This window comes from Pristis pectinata, chromosome 4 (assembly GCF_009764475.1).
Source record: "Pristis pectinata isolate sPriPec2 chromosome 4, sPriPec2.1.pri, whole genome shotgun sequence".
Classification (NCBI taxonomy): domain Eukaryota; kingdom Metazoa; phylum Chordata; class Chondrichthyes; order Rhinopristiformes; family Pristidae; genus Pristis; species Pristis pectinata.
In genome coordinates this window covers 87,153,086-87,177,976 of record NC_067408.1, presented here as the reverse complement: position 1 = coordinate 87,177,976, position 24,891 = coordinate 87,153,086, and the positions used below count along the sequence as shown (strand labels likewise).

At 39.7% G+C, this 24,891-nt stretch overlaps 1 protein-coding gene across 5 annotated transcripts in view; it reads right to left on the bottom strand.

Moving 5' to 3' along the window:
* Positions 1 to 24,891, bottom strand: part of si:dkey-100n23.5 (cyclic AMP receptor-like protein A) — a 162,568-nt gene that overhangs the window by 117,281 nt on the left and 20,396 nt on the right. For all 5 annotated transcript variants that reach the window (XR_007956251.1, XM_052014813.1, XM_052014814.1 and 2 more), the window contains 2 exons: positions 3,830 to 3,886; positions 746 to 806 (listed from right to left, as the gene is read on the bottom strand). Coding sequence is in view for 4 of the 5 variants with exons in the window: in XM_052014813.1 (XP_051870773.1) it covers positions 746 to 806; positions 3,830 to 3,886 (118 nt within the window). In the remaining variant the exon portion in view is untranslated. The remainder of the gene's footprint in view (positions 1 to 745; positions 807 to 3,829; positions 3,887 to 24,891) is intronic.

Genomic DNA, 24,891 nt, shown 5'->3' with positions numbered 1-24,891 from the left:
ATCTCTCTCTGCTGTGTTCCTTTTACATTCCTGTGGCAGAAGAAAATTAGTTCGTCAGCATGTTATGTTGCGACATTGCGGGCCAAAGGGCCTGTTCCTGTGCTGTACTGTTCAAGTCCCTTGGCCACTCTCTCCTGGAATCCCTTACACTTTTTTCACAGTGTTTGGTTGAAATATCTATACATCATAAAATATCTATTTATTATAAGCAGTATTCATTCCTACTGTTATCATATCCTTCCAGGATTGCGAAAGTGACAATGCATTTCTCCAGATGTACCCTTTCATTCCTCGAAAAATGGTCTCTGTTGGAATGTAGCCCACTATGTAACATTTAACCAAGTATTACAAAAACATATCATAAAGCTCATAAAAATTTTCCATATTACCTGCCAAATGTAGTAATAAAGATTAAGAATTGCCAAGAGTGCCTTTAGGCACAAAAAGCTTATGGTGATGCAGAAATGTTAATGAATTACAGAAGCAATAAAGCCACACAATCTGCTACAAAAGATACTTGCATACCTCACTGTAACAAATGAAAAGACTAAGAAGACATTTCATTAAACTCAATTTCTAGCAGATTGCAATTCCAGCATATTGAGATGAACAGAAGATGTTTTCAAATATATACATCAGAAAGAGAAGAAGATACACAAAGATTTGTTTGTTATGTGTAAATAATATTAGAAATCAGTATGACAAGTTTAGGGTTTCTGTACACAAAAAGAAGCACACTACTCACCAAAGTATGTAAGCCACCAGGCTTGGAAGTTGCACAGGGCACCATCCGGGATAACTTCTCCCTGTATCAAAGGCAAAGTTTCATACAGTAAAAAACTACAGATATTGGTTGTAGTAGATATTGATAGAGCCCTTGGCCACATCTCATCTATTTCCCACACCACTGCTCTCAGTTCTTCTCCTCCTGGACAGAGCAAGGAGCGAGTTCCACGGTCCACACCTTTCACCCCACCTGTCTTCACATTCAATACATCATCCTTCACATTTCCACCACCTTCAAAAAAATTCCACCACCAAACACATCTTCCCTTCCCACTGCAGTATTTCAAAAGGAAAATTCCTTTCACAATTCCTACTATGCTTTTCCATCTTCACCAACCACTCCTCTACTTGCAACATGCAACTACAAGAAATGTGACACCTCTTCCTTTCCCATCATCCAGGGACTTGATCAATCTTTCCAGGTGAAGCAGTGATTTACTTGCACTTCTTCCAATCTACTGCTCCGCATTCCATTTTCATAATGTGGTCTCGTCTATATTAGAGAAGTCAAATGTAGATCGGGTAATCGCATTGCAAAACACCACATTTGGTCTGCAGGAATGAGCCTGAGCTTTAGTTCCCCACAACATTCTCACTCTAATCTGCCTGTTACTATGAGGTCCAACACAAGCTTGAGGGACAACACCTCATCTTCCACATTGGCATATTGCAGCCATCTGGACTCAACAATGAATTCTAAAACTTCTGATAAGTCCTTCCAGGTGTAACAGAGGTTCATTGTCACTTCTTCCAATCTAGTGTATTGCATTTGTTACACACAATGTGGTCTCCTCTACACTGGAGAAATCAAATGCAAATTTGGTGAACACTTTGCAGAACACCTCAGAATCAGTATCAGATTTATTATTACTGACATATGACATGAAATTTGTTGTTTTGGGGTAGCAGTACAGTGCAAAGACATAAAAATCTATAAATTACAAAAATAAATAAATAGGGCAATAAAAAAAAGAGGAAACTAAGTGTCCAGTTTGCAGGAGCAACATTAAGCATCCATGTGTCTGCAAGTTTCCATCCCAGCTCCCACTGTATCCTGCCTGTCTGTGCCCTCCTGTCCTATTTCAACGAGGCCTAAGGAAAGCTTGAGGAACAGCAGCCCATCTTCCATCTGGGCATATTGCAGTCTTCCCAACCCAATACTGAATTCTATAACTTCAGGTAACTCACTTTTCTGGTCTCTATCAGAACTGGCTAGTCCACTGTGGTAATACTAGAGAAACAAAGGACTGCAGATGCTGGAATCTAGATGAAAAACACGATGATGCTGGGGGAACTCAGCAGGCCAGGCAGCATCCATGGAGAAAAGCAGGCAGTCAATGTTTTGAGTCAGGACCCTTGAAGGAGAGAGTTCCACAGTCCACACCTTTCACCCCACCTGTCTTCACGTTCAATACATCATCCTTCACATTTCCACCACCTTCAAAAAAAACCCTTGAAGGGTCCTGACCTGAAACATTGACTGCCTGCTTTTCTCCACGGATGCTGCTTGGCCTGCTGAGTTCCTCCAGCATCATCATGTTTTTCAGTCCACTGTGGTATTGGCTTGATTTCTCCATCAACACGGTCTGACCCGCCGAGTATGTCTTACAGTGCTGCACTTCGCAACTTTTGTATTCCTTTGTTTTTCTACTCACTAACTGCTCTCATTCAATAGCTTTTATGTTCCTTTGACTAGGTTTTCTCCCTCTCCACCTAACTTCCCCCATCAACCAGATGATCTCATTTACAACTTATCCGCCTGGTAACCATGCCTTTTGTCCTATCCATCCCTCCCCCATGCTCTCTGTAACTTAAAACCAACTTGCTTTCTCCTTTTCTCAGTTCTCATGAAGGATCTTCAACCTGAAATGTTAACTGTGTCTCTTTCTATAGATGCTGCCTGGCCTGCACAGTGTTTCAAGCATTTTCTGTTTTTAAGTCAGAGGTTCATATAGTTAAACAGAAACCAAATCAATTTCCAAAGCATGCAGATTATTTTATATGGAGAAATATACATATTGCATCGCACGTACATCATGGCAAGATATTTCCACATGGAAGGAGGATGCCTTCAATATTACTTTCAAAGCCTCCCTGAAAAACTGTAATATCCCTACACTTATGGTAATCCATGACCCATGACATTCTCAACATGGAGGAGGAGCTGCAGAAAGGCATTAATCTTGAGTCCATTCATGAGCACCACACAGAAGCCCATCTGGTCAATGGCGGAAGGAACACACCACCTCACAAACTATCTACCTATCCACCCACCCCATCAAGCAATTCATGCCTCTCTTGTGCCAGTCTGTATGTCCTACATTGGTCACCTCATCACCCAAAGAACTGGAGTAGATTAACAAGTTATCCTCAATCACGTGGGGCTGTCTAAGGAGAATACATTTACTTTTACTTTGGTTAAAAAATCAATTAAATTAATAGAAATAAGAAACTACTCAAATATTCTAAAACCTTCAAAATTTTGTAGTACTATATTGGCATAATGTGGCATTTTTCTTTAACATTTTGGTAAATAATAAAATTATATATTTAAAAAATACACATATTTGGGGTTAATTTGCTATATAACTTGCAGTTGTAGAGTCACAAAGAGATACAGAATGGAAACAGGCCCTTCAGCCCATCATGTCTGTGCCCACCATCAAACATCAATTTTAATTCCATCTTGTAGAGCTTACATAAAGATATAGCATTTCGAAAAGGCAAATGCAAGTAATAGCACAAATACATTTAAGAATATATTTAAAAAAATCTTTCTAGTACCATTAACCTAAAACATAGCATGTAGCTTGCATCTATTACATAATACCTGCTTACTTTAATCTAACAGAAGGCACAGTGTCAGATATTTTCTTTTTTTTGTAAAATGTGCAAGTGAAATAGAAATTGTTATAAATTTCTGTATAACATAAAGTATTAGAATAAATTATAAACTGAACCATAGTACAGTAAGTTCTGAAGGTTTAAGGTTGGAAAAAATCTATAATTCAGGTATGGTCCATTAAAGTTATTATCCACTTACCATTAGATAGGCAATACTGTCAAATAATGCAGCCAAAGTCAGGCTCAGGATCATTTTCTATTGGGAAAAAGATGAAAACTTACATTAGGAAAGCTTTATATTATACTTGCTGAAATATGGTGGTGACAGAAATCTCCTTCTATGCTTCACTTGCTGAAGTAAGACTTCTATTGACTCAAAGTAGGGTACCCTGCTCTGTCATAACTAATCACAGACCGTTATACCTGCAGCAGCAGCTGCAGCTGAAAAAGTCTGCCTCCCCATGCTGCACAAAATGAAAGCCCAAATGATGGTAACTATAGTGTCCTCTTGTCCACCTTGCTCGACTAAGCTAAGTCATGAAATACAGCTTCAAATTCCAAGTTGCATGTAGATGCTCTCCATACCATCTGATATAAACTATGAAAATCTATGAAAATCAGGCACAAGGTGTCATGAAATTAACAAACCATTGCCAAAGAAACACTGGAATGTTTCAATACAGTAATCTAATGCAGACTTTAGATAATAATTATAAACTACAACTACTCACACTGTGTTCTCTTATCATCTAAGTGTCTATGATTGGATTACTGCTTTGCAATCACTTCCAAGGATTTATTACTCCCTGAACAAATTTCTTCTGAAAAATAGATGAGCAGTAAAAATCCTTCGGCTGCTTTCTCAGTTCATTCTTAATTTGAGAACTTAAAATTTTTGTTGAGAACAGAGGTAAAGGTTTTATCATCTGGATTGCAGCATCTGCGGTTCTTTATTTCTCTTCCGCGCCTCTTCAGATTTAACAAGAGTTAACAGACAGGTTGATGGGGGTGGGGGAGAGGGGAAAAGAGATTACAAAAAAGAGTGGCAGATTTATAACTTAATGTCCCGACAGGTTTGACGGAGCCGCGCTAGTCCTGTTAAATATTGAAATTGGTTTACTCTGGAAGGGAGAATCACAGATTGGGAGTATCCCCAGATCACCTCTGTAACCCCCACCTCCCCACCCATGGCCTCTCTCTTTCCCATCCTGTGAACACAACATCTTTATTCCTTTTTTGCGCTATTTATTTTTCTAATTTATAGATTTTATAGATTTATAAATTTTGAGGAATTTAAAATAGGGGGATATGTGGGAGGAAGGGGTTAGATCGTCTTAGCTGTGGTTTAAAGGTCGGCACAACATGGTGGGCCGAAGGGCCTGTATTGTGCTGTATTGATCTATGGTTCTAAATTAAATATTTATTTAAGTTAACATCAAGTATGCAACATTGTTAGCCAATTTCATTGAATGCACAATTACCATTAGCCAACACTGTGATGGATCCACATACGCTCAATTCCCCTAACTTTCAAAAATGTATCTACCTCTCTTTGAAATACCTCGAGTGAGCTAGTCTCCACAACCCTCAGGGTAGAGAATTCCAGAGGTTCACCGCCCTCTGAAAGAGAAATTCCTGTGTACCTTCATTTTAAATGAACTACCCCAAATCTTGAAACAATGTCCTTCCTTTGAGACTCTCTTGTCGGTGGAAACATCTCAATATTTATCTTGTCATATCCATTTAGGATCTTATGTGTTTCAGTACGATAACCCCTCATTGTTCAAAACTCTAATGAAAACAGGTCCAGCATTTTTAGCTGTTCATGAAGGCCAACCTCTCATTCTGGGTATTAGTCTACTGAACCTCTTCTGGGCTGCCTCCAATTATAGTATATCCATTATTAAATAAGGGAACCAAAACTGCGCATTGTGTTCCAGGTGTAGTCTCGTCAACACTATGTACAATTGTACCAATACTTCCCTATTTTTTTTAACCCCAAGTCTCTGGTAATTAAGGCCAATTATGACATTTACTTTTTAATTACCCAGATGCACCTCCATGCTGACCATTTGTATTTCATGCTCAAGAACACAAACATCTCTCAGTATTCTACTCTTTTGCAGTTTCTCTCTTTTTAGATAATATTCTGCCTTTTGATGCCTCCTACTTAAGTGCATGACCTCACATTTTTCTACACTAAACTCTATTTGCCAAATTTTCACCCACTCATTCAACTTATCTGTACCTTGTTGTAGAGCCCAAATGTCCTCATCACAACATGCCCTCCCACCTACTTTTGTGTCATCAGCAAACTTGAATACCTTATAATCTTCCCCTTCCTCCAAATCATTAATATGGATAATAAAGGGCCAAGGATTGTTTCTTGGGGCATTCCACCAGGTATTCTATCTGTTGGGAAGTGTTTCTGAGATGGATAACCCTTGCACTTTACTGAATTTTTATACAGGCAACTGCCAACCAATTTTGCATCCGTTACCAAATATTTGTCTTAATACAATGGGTGGCACAATGGCACAGCGAGTGGAGCTGATGCCTCACAGCTCCATCAACCCAGGTTCAATCCTGTGCTATTTGTGAGGAGTTTACACACTTTCTCTTTGACAAAGTAGTTTCCCTTTGCATCCCAAAGATGCGCTGGTGGTTTAATTGACCACTGTAGATTATCCCTTAAGTGTTGGTGAGTGATAGAATCCAGGGAAAAGTTGATGGGAATGTAGGGAGAATAAACTGAAATTAGTGTAGGATTAGTGTATATGAGTGCTTGATGGTCAGCACAGACTCATTGGGCTGAAAGGCCTGTTTCTGTGACTTTATAAAACCAAAGCAGAATTGACTATTATAATTTGGTTCTGAAATGTTCCAGACTTCCAGCAAAACTGACAATAGTAAGTATTGGTATTGATTTATTATTGTCACCTGTACCAAGGTACAGTGAAAAACTTGTCTTGCATACCGATCGTACAGGTCAATTCATTACACAGTGCAGTTACATTGAGTTAGTACAGAGTGCATTGATGTAGTACAGGTAAAACAATAACAGTACAGAGTAAAGTGTCACAGCTACAGAGAAAGTGCAATGCAATAAGGTGTAAGGTCACAACAAGGTAGATCGTGAAGTCACAGTCCATCTCATTGTATAAGGGAACTGTTCAATAGTCTTATCACAGTGGGGTAGAAGCTGTCCTTAAGTCTGGTGGTATGTGCCCTCAGGCTCTTGTATCTTCTACCCGATGGAAGGGGAGAGAAGAGAGAATGGCCTGGGTGGGTGGGGTCTTTGATTATGCTGGCTGCTTCGCCAAGACAACGAGAGGTAAAGACAGAGTCCAAGGAGAGGACGCAGGTGTCCGTGATGCGCTGGGCTGTGTCCACAACTCTCTGCAGTTTCTTGCAGTCCTGGGCAGAGCAGTTGCTGTACCAAGCCATTATACATCCAGATCGGATGCTTTCTATGGTGCATCGGTAAAAGTTGGTGAGAGTCAAAGGGGACAAACCAAATTTCTTTAGCCTCCTGAGGAAGTAGAGGCGCTGGTGAGCTTTCTTGGCCGTGGCATCTACGTGATTTGACCAGGACAGCTGTTGGTGATGTTCACTCCTAGGAACTTGAAGCTCTCAACCCTCTCAACCTCAGCACTGTTGATGTAGACAGGTGCATGTACACCACCCCCTTTCCTGAAGTCAGTGACCAGCTCTTTTGTTTTGTTGACATTGAGGGAAAGGTTGTTGTCATGACAACATTCCACTAAGCTATCTCCTTCCAGTACTCTGACTCATTGCTGTTTGAGATCCAGCCTGCTATGGTGGTATCATCTGCAAACTTGTAGATGGAGTTAGAGCAGAATCTGGTCACACAGTCATGAGTGTATAGGGAGTAGAGTAGAGGGCTGAGGACGCAGCCTTGTGGGGCACCAGTGTTGAGAATAATCATGCCGGAGGTATTGCTGCCTATCCTCACTGATTGCGGTCTGTTTGTTAGAAAGTCAAGGATCCAGTTACAGAGGGAGGTGTTGAGTCCTAGGTCTCGGAGTTTGGTGACAAGCTTGCTTGGGATCATTGTATTGAAGGCAGAGCTGTAGTCAATAAACTAAAGTCTAATGTAGGTGTCATTACTGTCCAGATTTGGCCATTAATTTGGCCAAGGACAATATTTCAAGGAAATTCTTCAAAAAGGTTTTAATATTAACATAACATCGATAAAGTTAATTAATAAACGAGCTTTATTGAGACAATAATATTTCTAAACATATTGCAACATACAGACTGAATATATTATCATATATTACTTACAATTATTGATGCTTTTAGAAAATATACATTTTTCTTCCCATTTCCATTTTATGAAGTCATAATGCTCGTAACTCCCAATGCACTAAAATTACACATAACCTCATCTTGTACTTTTGAATAGTGCTCTGATTAGAAGACTGGTATCACCTAATTACTTTCTTCAAATAAATTAATCAATGGTCATCGTACCATACCACATACGATTCAGATCATTGTACCTAAACTAGTTCTTTGAAAGAACAATCCAATTAACTGCATTCTCTTGCTTTTGCCCCAATACCTGCAATTTTTTTCATTTCCAGTTATATATCCTATTAACATCTGTTAATCATATTGAATCTGCTTTTAACACAGAGGATTCCAGGTTATAAAACATGCTTTTTGATTACCATGCCTCCTGCCAAAGTAAACAGTTTGCCCTTAATGAATCAAAATTCTTCAGAATTTTTAGCACTTTTAAAATTCATCATAACCGCTCCACTCCATAGACAGCAATCCCTGATCTCTCGTCTCTCCATATTAACAAAGTACCATTTTTGTAAATCCTTTCTGCACCCTATGGTGGAGTCCTGCTTTTTAGAGATCAAATGGACACTGTATTCAATACAGGCAATCTCCACATTAAGGAGGGGTTGTGTTCCTATAAAACCATCATGATTTTTCATAATGCAAAACTCTATTTCCCATTGAATCCCATGTTATAAGTGAAGTTGCATTCCTACAGAGTGTTTTTCTCTCAACATAATGATGAATATCACAGCTGCTGGTTCACAGCGGTGGGGGGGGGGAGGGTGCCACTTAAGAGATTTGCTTTGAAAACTGACAAGGTAATATCTTAAATGGCCAGCAGCTGCTTTTGGAGAGACAAACGACTGCAAATGCTTATCATCTTCTGGTCTTCAGTTAGAATGGAGACATAAACTTTTAAAAACTAATTAAATATAGGTAAGATAGTTTAATGATACAACACAGTGGTTATTTAGCTTTACAACTTACACTTAAACATGCTGGCCCTGTTTCAGACATTTGGATGGTAAATAATAGCTCATTCCCAACTATCTGATAAATTTTATATCAATCCTCCCAATCTCTATCCCTCTCTTCACCCTCCACAACTCCCCGATTAAATTCTAGCCTGAAACTTATTCCCTGATTATATCTATTATCCTTGATTGGAATCCAGCCTGTTTTTCATTCCCACCTATCTATCTTTCTGTACCTAAATGGCCCACTTCCTCAATAAATTCCTTTATTATGGGTTATATTGTTTGTGTCTTATTGTCTGGATATCACGTCAGGAAGTCCTTTCCTCGACATGTGGACTTGGCCGGCCTTTGGCAACTGTGTTCATTTTTCCACCGCAAATGGACTCTATGAGAATCAATTTATCATTTACCATGACCTTTCAATATCCAGGACCACAGCAACATTTCAGCTGTCATTCAGACTTTGCTTATACTGTATAAATTACAGAAAATGCTTTAAAAAAACCGCTCTACAGCAAAATGTACCTACAGTGCTAAAAATAACGCTACATTATATGTGCATGTGTCAAAAAAATGCAAGTTGGAAAAAAAAGATAAAAATTGCTGTTTTTTTTGCATTGTGTATTTATTTACTTTTTTCTCCATATAAAATGCATAAGAGCGAATTCTATTGCCTCTCTCTGAATTTTGGGTAGTGATTTGTGAATCCCGAAAGGGCAAATTTCTGTAACCTGAATGGCTATAATGTCAGGGTTGCCTGTATTACTAATCTGAAAATGTTCATCAATTGCACAAATTAGTTACATGCTTGTGAGGCTGCACCAATCAACAAATAAGCAGTGCTGCTCAAAGGCACCTCAATCGGCTGAGCAAAAAGCAACTAATCAGCCAGCTGCTTAATCCTTCCTTCCTAACAAACTGTTCAAAATGTTACCACTTTTTTTTCCCATGGATTGATAAAATGCCTGCAGAATTTAATTCCACTCAGAATGCTGGTTCTGGGCCAATGATGAATGGAACAAAAGAATAAGCACACTAACAATTTGAACTGTACATTTGACAAATGATTAATTAACTGTTTAAAGCACCATTGAACACTGAGCACTAAGCGCTCATCACTGCAATAAAGATAAAGGATCATAGTTACTTATGAAAGGTCAATGACCTGACACGTTACAGACCCTACCTTGCTTTTCATGGCCATTGCCTGACTCTAGTGATTTCTGTTTAAATTAACTTTCCAGCACTTTTTTTTTGACCTCCATTGATCAATTTACTATTGACCATATTAATCAATGACTAACTTACCATTACTAAAATCCCCTAACAACTTCAACTGATTATGGTAATTGCAACAAAGTGAGTACACAGTGCATCAAGGATTTGCCTTGTAATTCTTAACAGTTCATGTTGTAAGGTTTAAAATTAGTGAATGTAAAGAAAATGCATAAAAGGTGGCTGTGGTTAAAATAAAATTTAGGATGAATGGTAATCTTCAGTTTCACTGAATTAATATTTCCATTTACCTTCAATACGAACGTAAATGGAAATATTAATACAGTAAAATTGAACTTTTAAATGTAAAGCTATTCTTTAAATCCCCCAAATACTGCAGCTTTTTGATAGTTCAGGTGGCCATACAGAAAAAAAGATCAATTTATTGAGTACAGGCAGTCCCCGGGTTATGTCAGGGTTCTGTTCCTGGAATCTGTTCGCAAGGTGATTTCTCTGTAAGTCAGAAGTGTCCATTTTCTACAGTAGCTCATATTGTATCGCTATACATACACTTGCTATAATTCTTTCATTTCATTTGTCACGAACCAGCAACAAAAGAACCACACTGAGCATGATTCAGTGTTAAAAACTATTTTATTAATCACTACTTATGATAATACGTAAAATAAAAGTAAAAATGTTAGTATGTTAGAATTCAAAAATGTTAAACCTTGAACGTTAACCCCAAAACTAAACTCTTCGTGTGTGTGTGTGACAAAGTCCAAAACTCCCAGTTCCGGAATGGTTCTTAAAGTTCAGTTCTGCAAGCCATAAGGTGAAACATGAGCAAGGGCTTCTTCAACAACCACCGTTGTCTGAAGATAAGACGTAGACGTAGAGACACATAGAGAGAGTAAATACGAAATCCAAATGTTCCACGATGGAACCCAAATGACACTTAAGTGTTTACTCGGTAGTGACTTCCTCACCCCGAAAAGCATCCGAATCGTGGTCGTCCACACACACAAATACCTGTTTCCTTCTACAGGTCAGCAACAAAGTGAACTCCACCGGATTACTTCCAACTTCCATACATGGATTTCAGTGGCAAACACAGTTATTGTTTCTCATCCATCGATAGAGAACACTAGCAGGCTGGTGTCTCTCTCCCTTCTCTCTCTCTCTCTCTCCTCTCTCTCTCTCCTTCTAACTTCTTCAACAACGTCATTACGTCCTTTATCTTCTATTGACGTAAGCACACCCCACACACACATACACACACACTCTCTATCTTAAAGGGACTTTCACTGAGTCCGTAACACATTCAATAATCACCCTAACACTACCCAGAATTAAATTACAAGCCGTCCTCAGGTTAAGAACACCTGACTTATGGACACCCTTGCATACGAACGAGCTCCCATAATGTTAAGTTCAGAAGTCCTACATGCATATTTACATACATTCATTCCTACAAATGGCAGAACTAGTTTCCTCTCTCTCTCCACTTTAAGGAATTGTTTTTTCTTATCAGTCTTATGTGCTTGTAATGCCATTCATTACAATATTGTGGAGGTATGGTTGCATATCGGGTGATTTTTGTAGTTTTCTGACTTATGGATAAAATCGACATATGGACTTGTATAAAAATGGAACCCGTTCATTACCCGGGGACGGCCTGTATTGGAACATATAGAAACATAGAAAACCTACAGCACAATTCGGGCCCTTTGGCCCACAAAGCTGTGCCGAACATGTCCCTACCTTAGAAATTACTAGGCTTACCCATAGCCCTCTATTTTTCTCAGCTCCATGTACCTATCCAGAAGTCTCTTAAAAGACCCCATCGCATCTGCTTCCACCACCGTTGCCGGCAGCCCATTCCACTCACTCACCACTCTGAGTAAAAAACTTACCCCTGACATCTCCTCTATACCTACTCCCCAGCACCTTAAACCTATGTCCTCTTGTGGCCACCATTTCAGCCCTGGGGAAAAGCCTCTGACTATCTACCCGATCAATACCTCTCATCATCTTATATACCTCTATCAGGTCCCCCCTCATCCTCCGTCGCTCCAAGGAGCAAAGGCCGAGTTGCCTCAACCTGCTTTCATAAGGCATGCTCCACATTCCAGGCAGCATCCTTGTAAATCTCCTCTGCACCCTTTCTATGGCTTCCACATCCATCCTGTAGTGTGGTGACCAGAACTGAGCACAGTACTCCAAGTGGGGTCTGACCAGGGACCTATATAGGTGCAACAATACCTCTCGGCTCCTAAATTCAATTCCTCGATTGATAAAGGACAATACACCATATGCCTTCTTAATCACAGAGTCAACCTGTGCAGCTGCTTTGAGCGTCCTATGGACCCCAAGATCCCTCTGATCCTCCACACTGCCAAGAGTCCTACCATTAATACTGTACTCTGCCATCATATTTGACCTACCAAAATGAACCACTTCACACTTATCTGGGTTGAACTGCATCTGCCACTTCTCAGCTCAACTCTGCATCCTATCTATGTCCCGCTGTAAACTCTGACAGCCCTCTATAATATCCACAACACATCCAACCTTTGTGTCATCTGCAAACTTACTAACCCACCCCTCTACTTCCTCATCCAGGTTGTTTATAAAAATCACAAAGAGTAAGGGTCCCAGAACAGATCCCTGAGGTACACCACTGGTCACCGACCTCCATGAAGAATACGACCCTTCAACAACCACTCTTTGCCTTCTGTGGGCCAGCCAGTTCTGGATCCACATTGCAATGTCCCCTTGGATCCCTTGCCTCCTTACTTTCTCAATAAGCCTTGCATGGGGTACCTTATCAAACGCCTTGCTGAAATCCATATACACTACATCTCCTGCTCTCCCTTCATCGATGTGTTTAGTCACATCCTCAAAAAATTCAATCAGGCTCGTAAGGCAGGACCTGCCCTTGACAAAGCCATGCTGACTATTCCTAATCATATTATACCTCTCCAAATGTTCATAAATCCTGCCTCTCAGGATCTTCTCCATCAGCTTACCAACCACTGAGGTAAGACTCACAGGTCTATAATTTCCTGGGCTATTTCTACTCCCTTTTTTGAATAAGGGAACAACATCCGCAACCCTCCAATCTTCTGGAACCTCTCCCGTCTTCATCGATGATGCAAAGATCATCGTCAGAGGCTCCGCAATCTCCTCCCTCGCCTCCCACAGCAGTACATCTCATCTGGTCCCGGCGACTTATCCAACTTGATGCTTTTCAAAAGTTTCAGCACCTCCTCTTTTCTAATATCTACATGTTCAAGCTTTTCAGCCTGCTGCAAGTCCTCACTATAATCCCCCAGATCTTTTTCCATAGTGAATACTGATGTAAAGTATTCATTAAGTACCTCCACTATTTCTTCCAGATCCATACACACTTTCCCACTGCTGCACTTGATAGGCCCTATTCTTTCACATCTTATCCTCTTGCTCTTCACGTACTTGTAGAATGTCTTGGGGTTTTCCTTAATCCTGACCACCAAGGCCTTCTCATGTCCCCTTCTGGTTCTCCTAATTTCCTTCTTAAGCTCCTTCCTGTTAGTCTTATACTCTTCCAGATCTCTAACATTACCTAGCTCTCTGTATCTTTTGTAAGCTTTTCTTTTCCTTTTGACTAAATTTATTATAGCCTTTGTACACCATGGTTCCTGTATCCTCTCATGACTCCCATCTCATTGGAACATGTCTATGCAGAACTCCACACAAATATCCCCTGAATATTTGCCACATTTCTTCTGTACTTTTCCCTGAGAACATTTGTTCCCAATTTAAGCTTCCAATTTCCTGCCTGAGAGCCTCATAATTCCCTTTACTCCAACTAAACGCCTTTCTAGTGTCTGTTCCTATCTCTCTCCAATGCTATTGTAAAGGAGATAGAATTATGATCACTATCTCCAAAATGCTCTCCCACTGAGGGATCTGACACCTGACCAGGTTCATTTCCCAATACCAAATCAAGCACAGCCTCTCCTCTTGTAGGCTTATCTACATATTGTGTCAAGAATCCTTCCTGAACACATTTAACAAACTCCACCCCATTTAAACCCCTCACTGTATGGAGGTGCCAATCGATGTTTGGGAAATTAAAATCTCCCATCACAACAACTCTGTTATTATCATACCTTTCTAGGATCTGCTACTTATCTGCTCCTAGATATCCCTGTTACTATTGGGTGGCCTATAAAGCACACCCAGTAAAGTTATTGACCCCTTCCTGTTCCTACCCTCCACCCACAGAGACTCCGTAGACAGTCCCTCCATGATGTCCACCTTTTCTGCAGCCGCGACACTATCTCTGATCAACAGTGCCACTCCCCCACCTCTTTTGCCTCCCTCCCTGTCCTTTGTGAAACATCTAAAACCTGGCACTTGAAGTAACCATTCCAGTCCCTGAGCCATCCAAGTCTCTGTAATGGCCACCACATCGTAGCTCCAAGTATTTATCCAAGCTCTAAGCTCATCCACTTTGTTCACAATACTCCTTGCATTAAAATAGACACATCTCAAGCCGGTCTGAGCACGTCCCTTCTCTATCACCTGTCTATCCTCCCTCTCGTACCTACTACTAGCTTTCTCTATTTGAGAGCCAAAGACCTCTTCCCCAGTCTCTCCAGTTCGGATCCCACCCCCCAACAATTCTAGTTTAAACTCCCCCAAGTTAACTGGATTCTGCTAACTGGATACTATATCCAGTCATTAATGAATACCATAAAACATTTTATTACTATTATTACTAGCTTGAAAAATGCTTCAGCAATGTACAGGGGAATTTGCTTAATGTCAAGTCATTCGTAATAATGGTGAGCCCCTATACCAATTTAGTTCAACTCAATACAACCACCATATTTCTGGATAGATTGAAATCATAGGCTAAAAAAGCACCTATCCAGTCCTTCTCAATCAAACAATGCAATTATATCTCATTAAGCCCCCACCCGCTTCAAAGGGCCAAAACTGTCATTTCAAAGGCTTTGTAAATCTGTCACCTTAGTGCGTCTTTCTCTTTTTGGTTTGGCAGTTAAACAGAAGATGCATCCTCAGAAACTCCTGCAATTTGGATGCTGTTAGCCCCTGAAAACCCAGAAAGATTAGGAAAGGTTGTACAAAAATCTTAATGCCTATTTAGAAACTAAATTCTTCCTTCCCCAACCCATCGTCACTTTAACTAAGTAGGAAAAAAAATCCCTGTCCAGTCCTCTGATACTGCTACACTAATCAATGCTTCGGGGAAATGAGACAACAGCACGAGTTGTCTTACCATTTCCTGCTTCGAGAGCAAGCTGCAGTTTTCTCCACATTGCTCTATTGAAACAAGGACATTTTGAGTCATTCCTGTTTCTCAATCAATATCTGCAACAGAAAATATTACAGCAACAATTACTAGATAGACATCTGGGGAACCTGGATTAACTTTACTCCTCTCTTCAACTTTTAAAATAAGAGATATTCTAGTTCTTGAGCAAAACTTAAACTGCTTGAAGAACTCAGTAGATCAAACAGCATCTGTAGAGGCAAAAGGGATGTGTTAAGGATTTGTGTTGAGACTCTGAACCAGGACTCATTCCGATTCAGATTTTGCTTCAGATTACAGCATCTGCATCTCCATTTTCTAGTTCTTTATTTACAAGAACATATGAAAAAAGGAGGTGTAGACCATATCCCTCTCCACCCAGCTCCGATCCCAGAAGATTAGGGCCAATCTGTTCTTGGTCTAAGCTCAATCCTCCTAACTGTTCCCACAACTCTCCACTCTCCTTTACACCAAATATCTGCCTGTGCTGGTAAATATATACAGTGACTGCCTCCACTGCTCACTAGCATAGCAAGTATTCAAGGTTCACAATTCACAGAGAAGAAATTCCTCCATACCTCCAATTTAAATAAATGACCCCTTATTCTGAAACTGTGCTCCTCATTCTAGTTGCCTTCTCATTATAGTTCCCTCCCCCCTTACCCGCAGAGGAGAAACATCCTTTCAGCATCTACTCTGTTCAGCTCCCTTAAAACCTTGTGCATTTCAATAAGAGCATCTGTAATCCTTTCAAACACCAATAAACACAGGCCCAATCTGCTCAGCATATCTTCATGTCAACCCCTTCATCCCAGGCATCAACCCTGTGAAACTTCTCCTTATTTCAGGAAGGGTATAGTTACACTCGAGGCAGTTTAGAGGCCAAAACTGTAAACAGTACACCAGGCGTGGTCTCACCAAAGTGCTGTACAGATGTAGCAAGATGTTCCTACTTTTCTACACCATTTTTCTCTGCCTTGCTGGACACCTGTCAAGCATGAAGGCTCAGGCTTGTTCAGCTCTTCACATCTAGAAAAATTGTAGATGTGTGGACTACGAGGGACAAGTCTGATCAGTGAACTAGGCCTAAAATAATCCCTGCCATTACAGATAGTAGTTGTGAAGTGAATGGACAAAACTCTGGCAAATGAAATACAATGTAGGCAAATGCAAGGACATTCACTTTAGACCTAAAAAGAGATAGCAGTACTTTGTAAGTTATGAAAAGCTAGAAACTATGCAAATCCAAAGAAACTTAAAGGGCCTAAATATATCATTATTGAAATATCATGGAGAGGTACAGAAAATAACAAAAGAAAGGCTGAGCAACACTGACCTTTGTATTTAGGGATTGGACTATAAGGGGATAAAAGTTATCCTGCAGCTATATAAATCTCTGGTTAGGCCACACTTTGAGAACTATGAGCAGTCCAGGACACAACATATGTTGGTCTTGGAGTGAACAGACTGGTGTCCAGATTTCATTCTGGTAAATCTACAAAGGTTAAGTTACAAGGTGACAAAATTACAAGGGTGTATTTTCTGGAATCTGCAAGGTTAAGCAATGATTTTTGATCAACGTTTTCTGCATAGTCAGTGGAATGGATAAGGGAGATAGAAACTAGTATTGTTGATTGGGGCTAGAACCAGAGGACTTGGTCTAAAACAAAAGAGCCAAGTTTTTCAGTGGTTAAATTAAGGATATGTCTACATTCTAAAAGGAGGAAAAAACATGGAATGCTCTTCTGAAAATGGCAATTGATATTAGGACCTTAATTCATTTTAAATCTGAGATAGTCAGCATTCTGTTAACTGAAGTTAATAAAGAATGTGGGTAGAGTACACTGATCAGCCTGGATCTCATTTAATGGCAGAATATGCTCAAGGTGGTTGAGCATATGCACCATGCAATCTTTGCAGACTCTGAACAGAGTGAACTGATCAGCTACTTGTGTGAGGTGAAAAACTGTCAGATAGAGCAGAAGAGTACAGGTACTGAATCAAGCAAGACATTTAGAGCCTGCTTATCAAAGAGCACAAAGAACTGTATTCCATCTTTCAGTTTTTTGCTCATTTTAATGATAATTTGGATCTGGACTTCCAGCTGAAACTGGCCAAGTCTGTCAAATGTTCCAAAGCCAAATACTAATAATTCCTGAAAGCGTTTCATAATGAACAATTCTGCTACAATTTTGTATATATTATTACATTGCTTTATATGAATACCAATTTATATTTACTTCCATTCTCATGTTCATTACTTGACTACTTTTTTGATGCCACAAGAAGGGTTCAAAAATATGCAGGAAATATTTGGAGTGGGACATACTTGTACTGACCAAATCTGTGAGCTTCACCATCTAGAAAAACAAGGACTGCTGGTTGATGGGAACATGATCACCTTCAAGTTTCCAAGTCATATACTATTCTGCTTCAGCAATCTTTCACCAATACTTTATAAAAATCTTGCCAATCCCTGTAGCAGCATTCTGGGAGCACCATGCAGACTTTGTAGGCAGCCAATCAGCTCAAGCAGGCCACCAATCCACCTTCTCAAAGACAACAAAGGATGGATAATAAATGTCCAGCTTTGCCAACAACATCCACATGCTGAAACTAAATTAAAAATACACTCTTATTGCATCATGTCCTTCGGTAAACACTTTCCCAAAACAGATGTTTCGATGGCAATATCTAGTTGCTTGGCAGTTAGTCACTTCACTCATTTGGTCAACCAGCTGTAGTCTTACATTGATATTGTCACAAACCAGCAACAAAAGAAACACACTGAGCATGATTCAGTGTTAAAAACTATTTTATTAATCACTACTTATGATAATACGTAAAATAAAAGTTAAAAAAAAATGTTAGTATGTTAGAATTCAAAAATGTTAAACCTCGAACGTTAACCCCAAAACTAAACTCTTCGTGTGTGTGTGTGACAAAGTCCAAAACTCCCAGTTCCGGAATGGTTCTTAAAGTTCAGTTCCGCAAGCCATAAGGTGAAACATGAGCAAGGGCTTCTTCAACAACCACCGTTGTCTGAAGATAAGATGTAGATGTAGAAAAACATAGAGAGAGTACATACGAAATCCAAATGTTCCACGATGGAACCCAAACGACACTTCAGTGTTTACTCGGTAGTGACTTCCTCACCCCAAAAAGCATCCGAACCGTGGTTGTCCACACACAAATACCTGTTTCCTTCTACAGGTCAGCAACAAAGTGAACTCCACCGGATTACTTCCAACTTCCATACATGGATTTCAGTGGCAAACACAGTTATTGTTTCTCATCCATCGATAGAGAAAACAAGCAGGCTGGTGTCTCTCTCCCTTCTCTCTCTCTCTCCTTCTTCTTCTGACTTCTTCAAGAACGTCATTACGTCCTTTATCTTCTGTTGACGTAAGCACGCCCCACACACACATACACACACACTCTCTATCTTAAAGGGACTTTCACTGAGTCCGAAACAATATTCAGGAACAGATGGGAAATCTTCCTCAGGAAATTCTGCAACATCATACGTACAACTGGAATTAAGGGGTTCTCCAGAAAGAACTTGTTCACATTGATAGTTTGTTGTAAGAAAATACAGATGAAGTGCTCACGAGACGTAGGATTCTGAAACACATTCTAAATTATTCTGTTGCTTAGTCTCTGAGCCCCTGTGACAGGAAATTATTTAGTAATGTTTTAACTTATTTTTCAAAGGCAGAGGTAAAAGTTGCCGTACTTGTTTCACCTTTGTTGATTAACTGACCTGCTCTTTAAAAACCTGGTCAATCCACATGCATGGGATTCATTCGGCCATCCTCTTTGTGAAGCACAGCCAATGCTGGTAAGCAAGAACAGCAAACATATGCTATTTTACATATAAACACAGGGGATTACCATCTCTAAAACTATTATAGCTATAGAATGGATTTTGCTTACTTAAGATATTGCCAGTATAATGCAATTTATGTCAATATCTTCAGGTTAGAGAAGAGTAAACTGGTCAGAATTCCTAGTCCTGATGTCTAAGTATAAACCTTAAATGAGTTTGGGTGTAGTGCCATAAAAAGTCATTGGCATGCTGGAACTAACTAGCTAGTTGGACGTAAGGAAGTACTTCAAATGTGCAATTGTTTTTTTCATGAACATTTGAATATCCAATAGAATTATAAAAGCATTTCCATGTATGACTTTAAAAAAGGAACTCAATTACATCCATATATCAAAGTCCAATTGTTGCAATCCCTAACAACCTGTCTCCACTTCAAATTTAGATTTGATTTTTGACTCCCCATATATAATGCCACAATTTGCTGACTGATATAACTAAATGAGCTTTTATATGTCACTATGAGGAAGTACTTCAACAACTAATTCTGTCTTACACGTAGATAGAAAGTGTAAATGTCAAGTCGGTGTGTGGATATGTATCTTGTATTAGAATCAATAACATACCCAGTTATGCTGATTTATTGAAAACCTGCCACAGTAGGCAAGGTGATCTACTAAAATGGTCTCACTCCAAATATGAATTCTGTTTCACGAAGGCATGAACGTGGTGCACAATTATCAAAAATTTTGCCTTCTGCAGGATTTTCTGTAAATATTTATTCAGGGAATAAGAGACCCCAAAATAACAATGTTCAAATAAAAGTAACTTCATTAACAGCTGTATACACTGGATGGGCATTCTACAGAGCCTTTGTCCCACTGTCTCCATGTTACCACTTCAAAGTACTGACAAAATAAGGTCAAACTTTCACTTTCTAGTACCATAGCTGAGTTGGTTAACTTACCCAGTGCACAGCCACTGGCCCTAATATGTTTGGGTGAGAAACTTGAAAAAATTCCTGCACCTGACCTTTATTTGAAAGCTCACAATATAACAGCATTAATGGTAAAAGAATGATTGAATTTGTTTATAATGCTGCAAAGAGTCCAATACATTTTGGTAACCTGCCCAGATTTCCACAAGGTAGTATTGTTCTGGTATTACAATTTTACATGCAGGCGTAGGCACTTGCAAGTCTCCCCTTTACTGAACACACATTCCTGTAGCTGTTTTGTTTCATTCCTGTTTCAAGTACTACTCCACATATCTGTGGGCTACCATAACCTATCTGATCCACACAGCAGCTTTATTTTGAGTTAGGACTTACCTAACCTCATTGGTCCTGTCCCATTTCTATGATAATCTAATTTTGGAACTTGCTTATGTTTACTTTTCCTAATTTTATATAATATAGCCTAGGTCTCATAACCTTGCAATACCTGATCTTGCGACTCCTGGCTACATTGCTACCCTGATCCTCATTTGAACCCTGAACACAATCGCCCCGCCATTAATCTCCCTTACCTCTTTAAATCTATTTCCTGGAAGTTTTCCTCACAGCAAATTTTCTTTTTGATTTCTAAGCCACCTCGACTTCCTTCTCAATTATCATATTCTAATTAAAACATAATTTGTAAACTAAAAGTTTCTTCATATTTAAATAATGGAGACTCAAGACATGCTCAACTCATACTTACAGCCAGAAAATACACTCTAACTGCTCGTAGACATTGAAATATAAGGTGCCAAGAAACGAGTAAAAATCAGTTTGCAAATCTTTGGAAGAGAGACAGCAGTGACACAGGTCAAATGTATTATTAATTCGTTAATTTTACTGTTCTAATAATTTAATGATTTATTGTTCCAACATCTTTTTAAAATTTATTACAGTATCTTTATCTTTAATAATTTACTGGACACCTCCTGCTTTACAAATGTATTAACTTATATTTTATGCAGCATTCTATGAATTAATAAACTCATTAATGCCTGGCAAGCTGAGCGTCTATTTCATTAAGAGGATATGTATGATTTATATTGATTTCTGAGAAAGAGGACTTTCAGGGTCCATTCAGAGAATCATTTTTATTTAAATTCTCCAGTTACAAATCCTCCCTAGCTTATGAAAGCCCAACTTACGTACAGCCTGTACATGAGAACGAGCATTTGGGAGATAGGCAGTTTGGATTTGCCGGCTGCTGTGGAGCTGCAGGCATCTCCTACCATGTTGGAACTCAGTTTGCAGCCACATTACTGACTTGTGAACTGTTTGGGTTACAAACCCTGCCGTATTTGGCGATGACCTGTACAGAGTTCATTTTAAAAAATTTTTAAATCACTCTGCTGTTGCTGACCACCTGGTTCAGGAACAGCTACTTTCCTACAATCATCAGGTTCTTGAACCAACCTGCACAACCCTAACTCTACCTCAGCAATGGAACACTACGGACGTCTTGCACTACCATGGACTTGTCTCTGATTGTGTCTTTTTTTTGCACTAAGGTCTTGTTTTTGCTCTCTATCTTCACTGTCTTGTATAATTTATGAATAATTTATATTCCATGTGTACCTACATGCCTGTGATGCTGCTGCTGCAAGCAAATTTTTCATTTTATCTGTATCTCTCTGTACTTGTGCATATGACAATAAATTCAACTTGATTTGATTTGACTTGACTTCTGTAACAACCACAGCTTCTTTTGTACACTACTTTATAGTGTACCATCATTGCATTAAGGAGATTTGTGATTAAAACTTTTCAACATTAAATAGGCCTTTCATGTACCAATGGTCAGATAATAATATATTACAGCAGCTAGCTACACACGACGAAATGAAGACACAGAGTCGCTGATTTGAAATCAGAAGTCGAATGAACGACAGGGGCACGGTGCGCCTTTAATATCCGAAAACTTCCCACGCTACAGTTCCCACGCTGACATCACGCGCGGGTCACCTGACCTTCCCACGCGCGGGCTTTCCTAGCCCGATGATGGGGAAGGAGGGCCCCGCGGCATCTCGGATCGGTGCCTCCGATGACGTTTGCGATGTCGGGAGCCGGTTCGATGCCGGTGCGGTGAGTCGCTACAATATCAGTATTAAAAGGCTACTTCTCAGTTACTTCTGGGAACATTTTTTAAACATCATACTACTTCTAGGGTTCCTAACATCATCCTGCTTCTCTCTATACATGGCAGATAGCCACATATGTAGCACACCCCTCCATGATAGCACCACAATTTAGGCCTTTTAGGCCTTTCTGCATCTCTCACTGGCCAAAGTTCAGTTTTCCTCTCACATTCTCTATTTCTCCCAAGTTAAGTTTTGGGCCATTTACACATCACCATTTCCCATGCCAAATCCAACTCACGCACACTTTCTTCCAGGGCTGAGGTGCACAATAACTAAATTTCCTGCACTCACAGAGTCATATAGCTTTGGCCCACTGACTCCACGCTAAGCATCATGTACCCATTTACACTAATCCTGAACTAATCCCATTTTATTCTTGCCACAGTCCCATCAATTCCTCTCAGATTCTACCACTCACCTGCACACCAAGAGCAATTTATCGTAGGTCAATTAACTAACCAATCAGCATGTCTTTGGGACACGGGAGTAAATCCATTCAATTACAAGGAGAAAATGCAAACTCCACACAGACAGAACCAGAGGCCAGGATGAAACCCAGGTAATCAGAGCTGCGAGGTCGCAGCTCTATTAGCTACATCACTATGCTGCTCAAAGTGATGAACACAGCTTTTCTTACTTGTAAGAGTGGAATTCTCTCATTCTGAAGATTCTGTATCATCACCAAATATACTTTAAAGAAATTTGGATTTCATGTACAGGCAGTCCCCAGGTTAAGTAAGGGTTCCATTCATGAAAACTGTCCGTTAGCCAATTTCTCCTTAAGGCAGAAATGTCCGTTTTCTGTAATAACCCATAATGTATTGCTCTATATACACTTGCTATAATTCTTTCATTTCATTAAAGAATGATCTTTGAACTACCCATAATTAATCTAATAAAATATATACTGTATCCAGTCATTAACGAATACCATAAAACATTTTATTATTATCACCAGCTTGAAAAATGCTTTAAAAATTTATGGGAAAATTTGCATAAGTCAGATCATTCATAAACCAGGCAGCCCCCATATTGCCACTTACTGGCTCTACTTGTGGCCAAAAATGATTCTAACCTTTATTTTAGGAGCGTTCCAAAGTTTCCTCTAATAAGGAGGAAATTGTGTAACTCATTTTGCAATGTATCTTTCTAAATCTTTTACAGACAGCATCCCTTTATCTGAGCAACAGCTAGTGCTTTTTTAGTACAAGACTTTGACCAGCTTCACACTGCCCATACACCAGGTATACAGGATTCTTCTGATATTTGAAAAATATCATCTCCATTACTCCCATTCTAAAACATCTACACAAACATGCTGGCAATATTCCACTACCCTTAGATCCAGGCCATAATTGTCTTCAAACACTAATAACACTCTGTTCCTCCATGCTGTTCATTCCAAGTTACAAATCTCACACTCTTAGATTCCTCTCCCAACAACAGTAAATCATATCATATCCTTTTTCCTTCTCCTGCCCAATACAATATGAAACAAATTCCCTATTATCATCTGATGTCAGGACAAAAAAAAGTAGTTAAACAAATGTAATATTTTAATTATTTAATCAATCATTCCAAGTCAGTCATCCTAACGTGGTACATTGTATGATGCACATCAACATTTTTGTGACATAACGAGCACTGCCTTTAGATAGGCATATTCATTAATTCAAGCATGCACAAACACAGAGCATGTAGCTTGCAAAATTCTTTTACAAGGTCACAGCTAAAATACAAAAATGGAAGATCATATGTTCCATTCATTTATAAAAACCTTCAGACTCTATGTAACTTAATCTAAAAGTACTCCCAAGTTTCTGTATCCACTCCCTTCATCAGAAATCCATTCTAGAACATAGAACATAGAACAATTACAGCACAATTCAGGCCCTTCGGCCCACAAAGCTGTGCCGAACATGTCCCTACCTTAGAAATTACTAGGCTTACCCATAGCCCTCTATTTTTCTCAGCTCCATGTACCTATCCAAAAGTCTCTTGAAAGACTCTATCGTATCAGCCTCCACCACTGTTTCCGGCAGCCCATTCCACACACTCACCACTCTCTGAGTAAAAAAATTACCCCTGACATCTCCTCTATACCTGCTCCCCAGCACCTTAAACCTATGTCCTCTTGTGGCCACCAATTCAGCCCTGGGGAAAAGCCTCTATCTACCCTATCAATACCTCTCATCATCTTATACACCTCAATCAGGTCCCCTCTCGTCCTCCGTCTCTCCAAGGAGAAAAGGCCGAGTTCCCTCAACCTGCTCTCATAAGGCATGCTCCACATTACAGGCAGCATCCTTGTAAATCTCCTCTGCACCCTCTTTATGGCTTCCACATCTTTCCTGTAATGAGGCGATCAGAACTGAGCACAGTACTCCAAGTGGGGTCTGACCAGGGACCTATATAGCTGCAACAATACCTCACGGCTCCTAAATTCAATTCCCCAACTGAAGGAC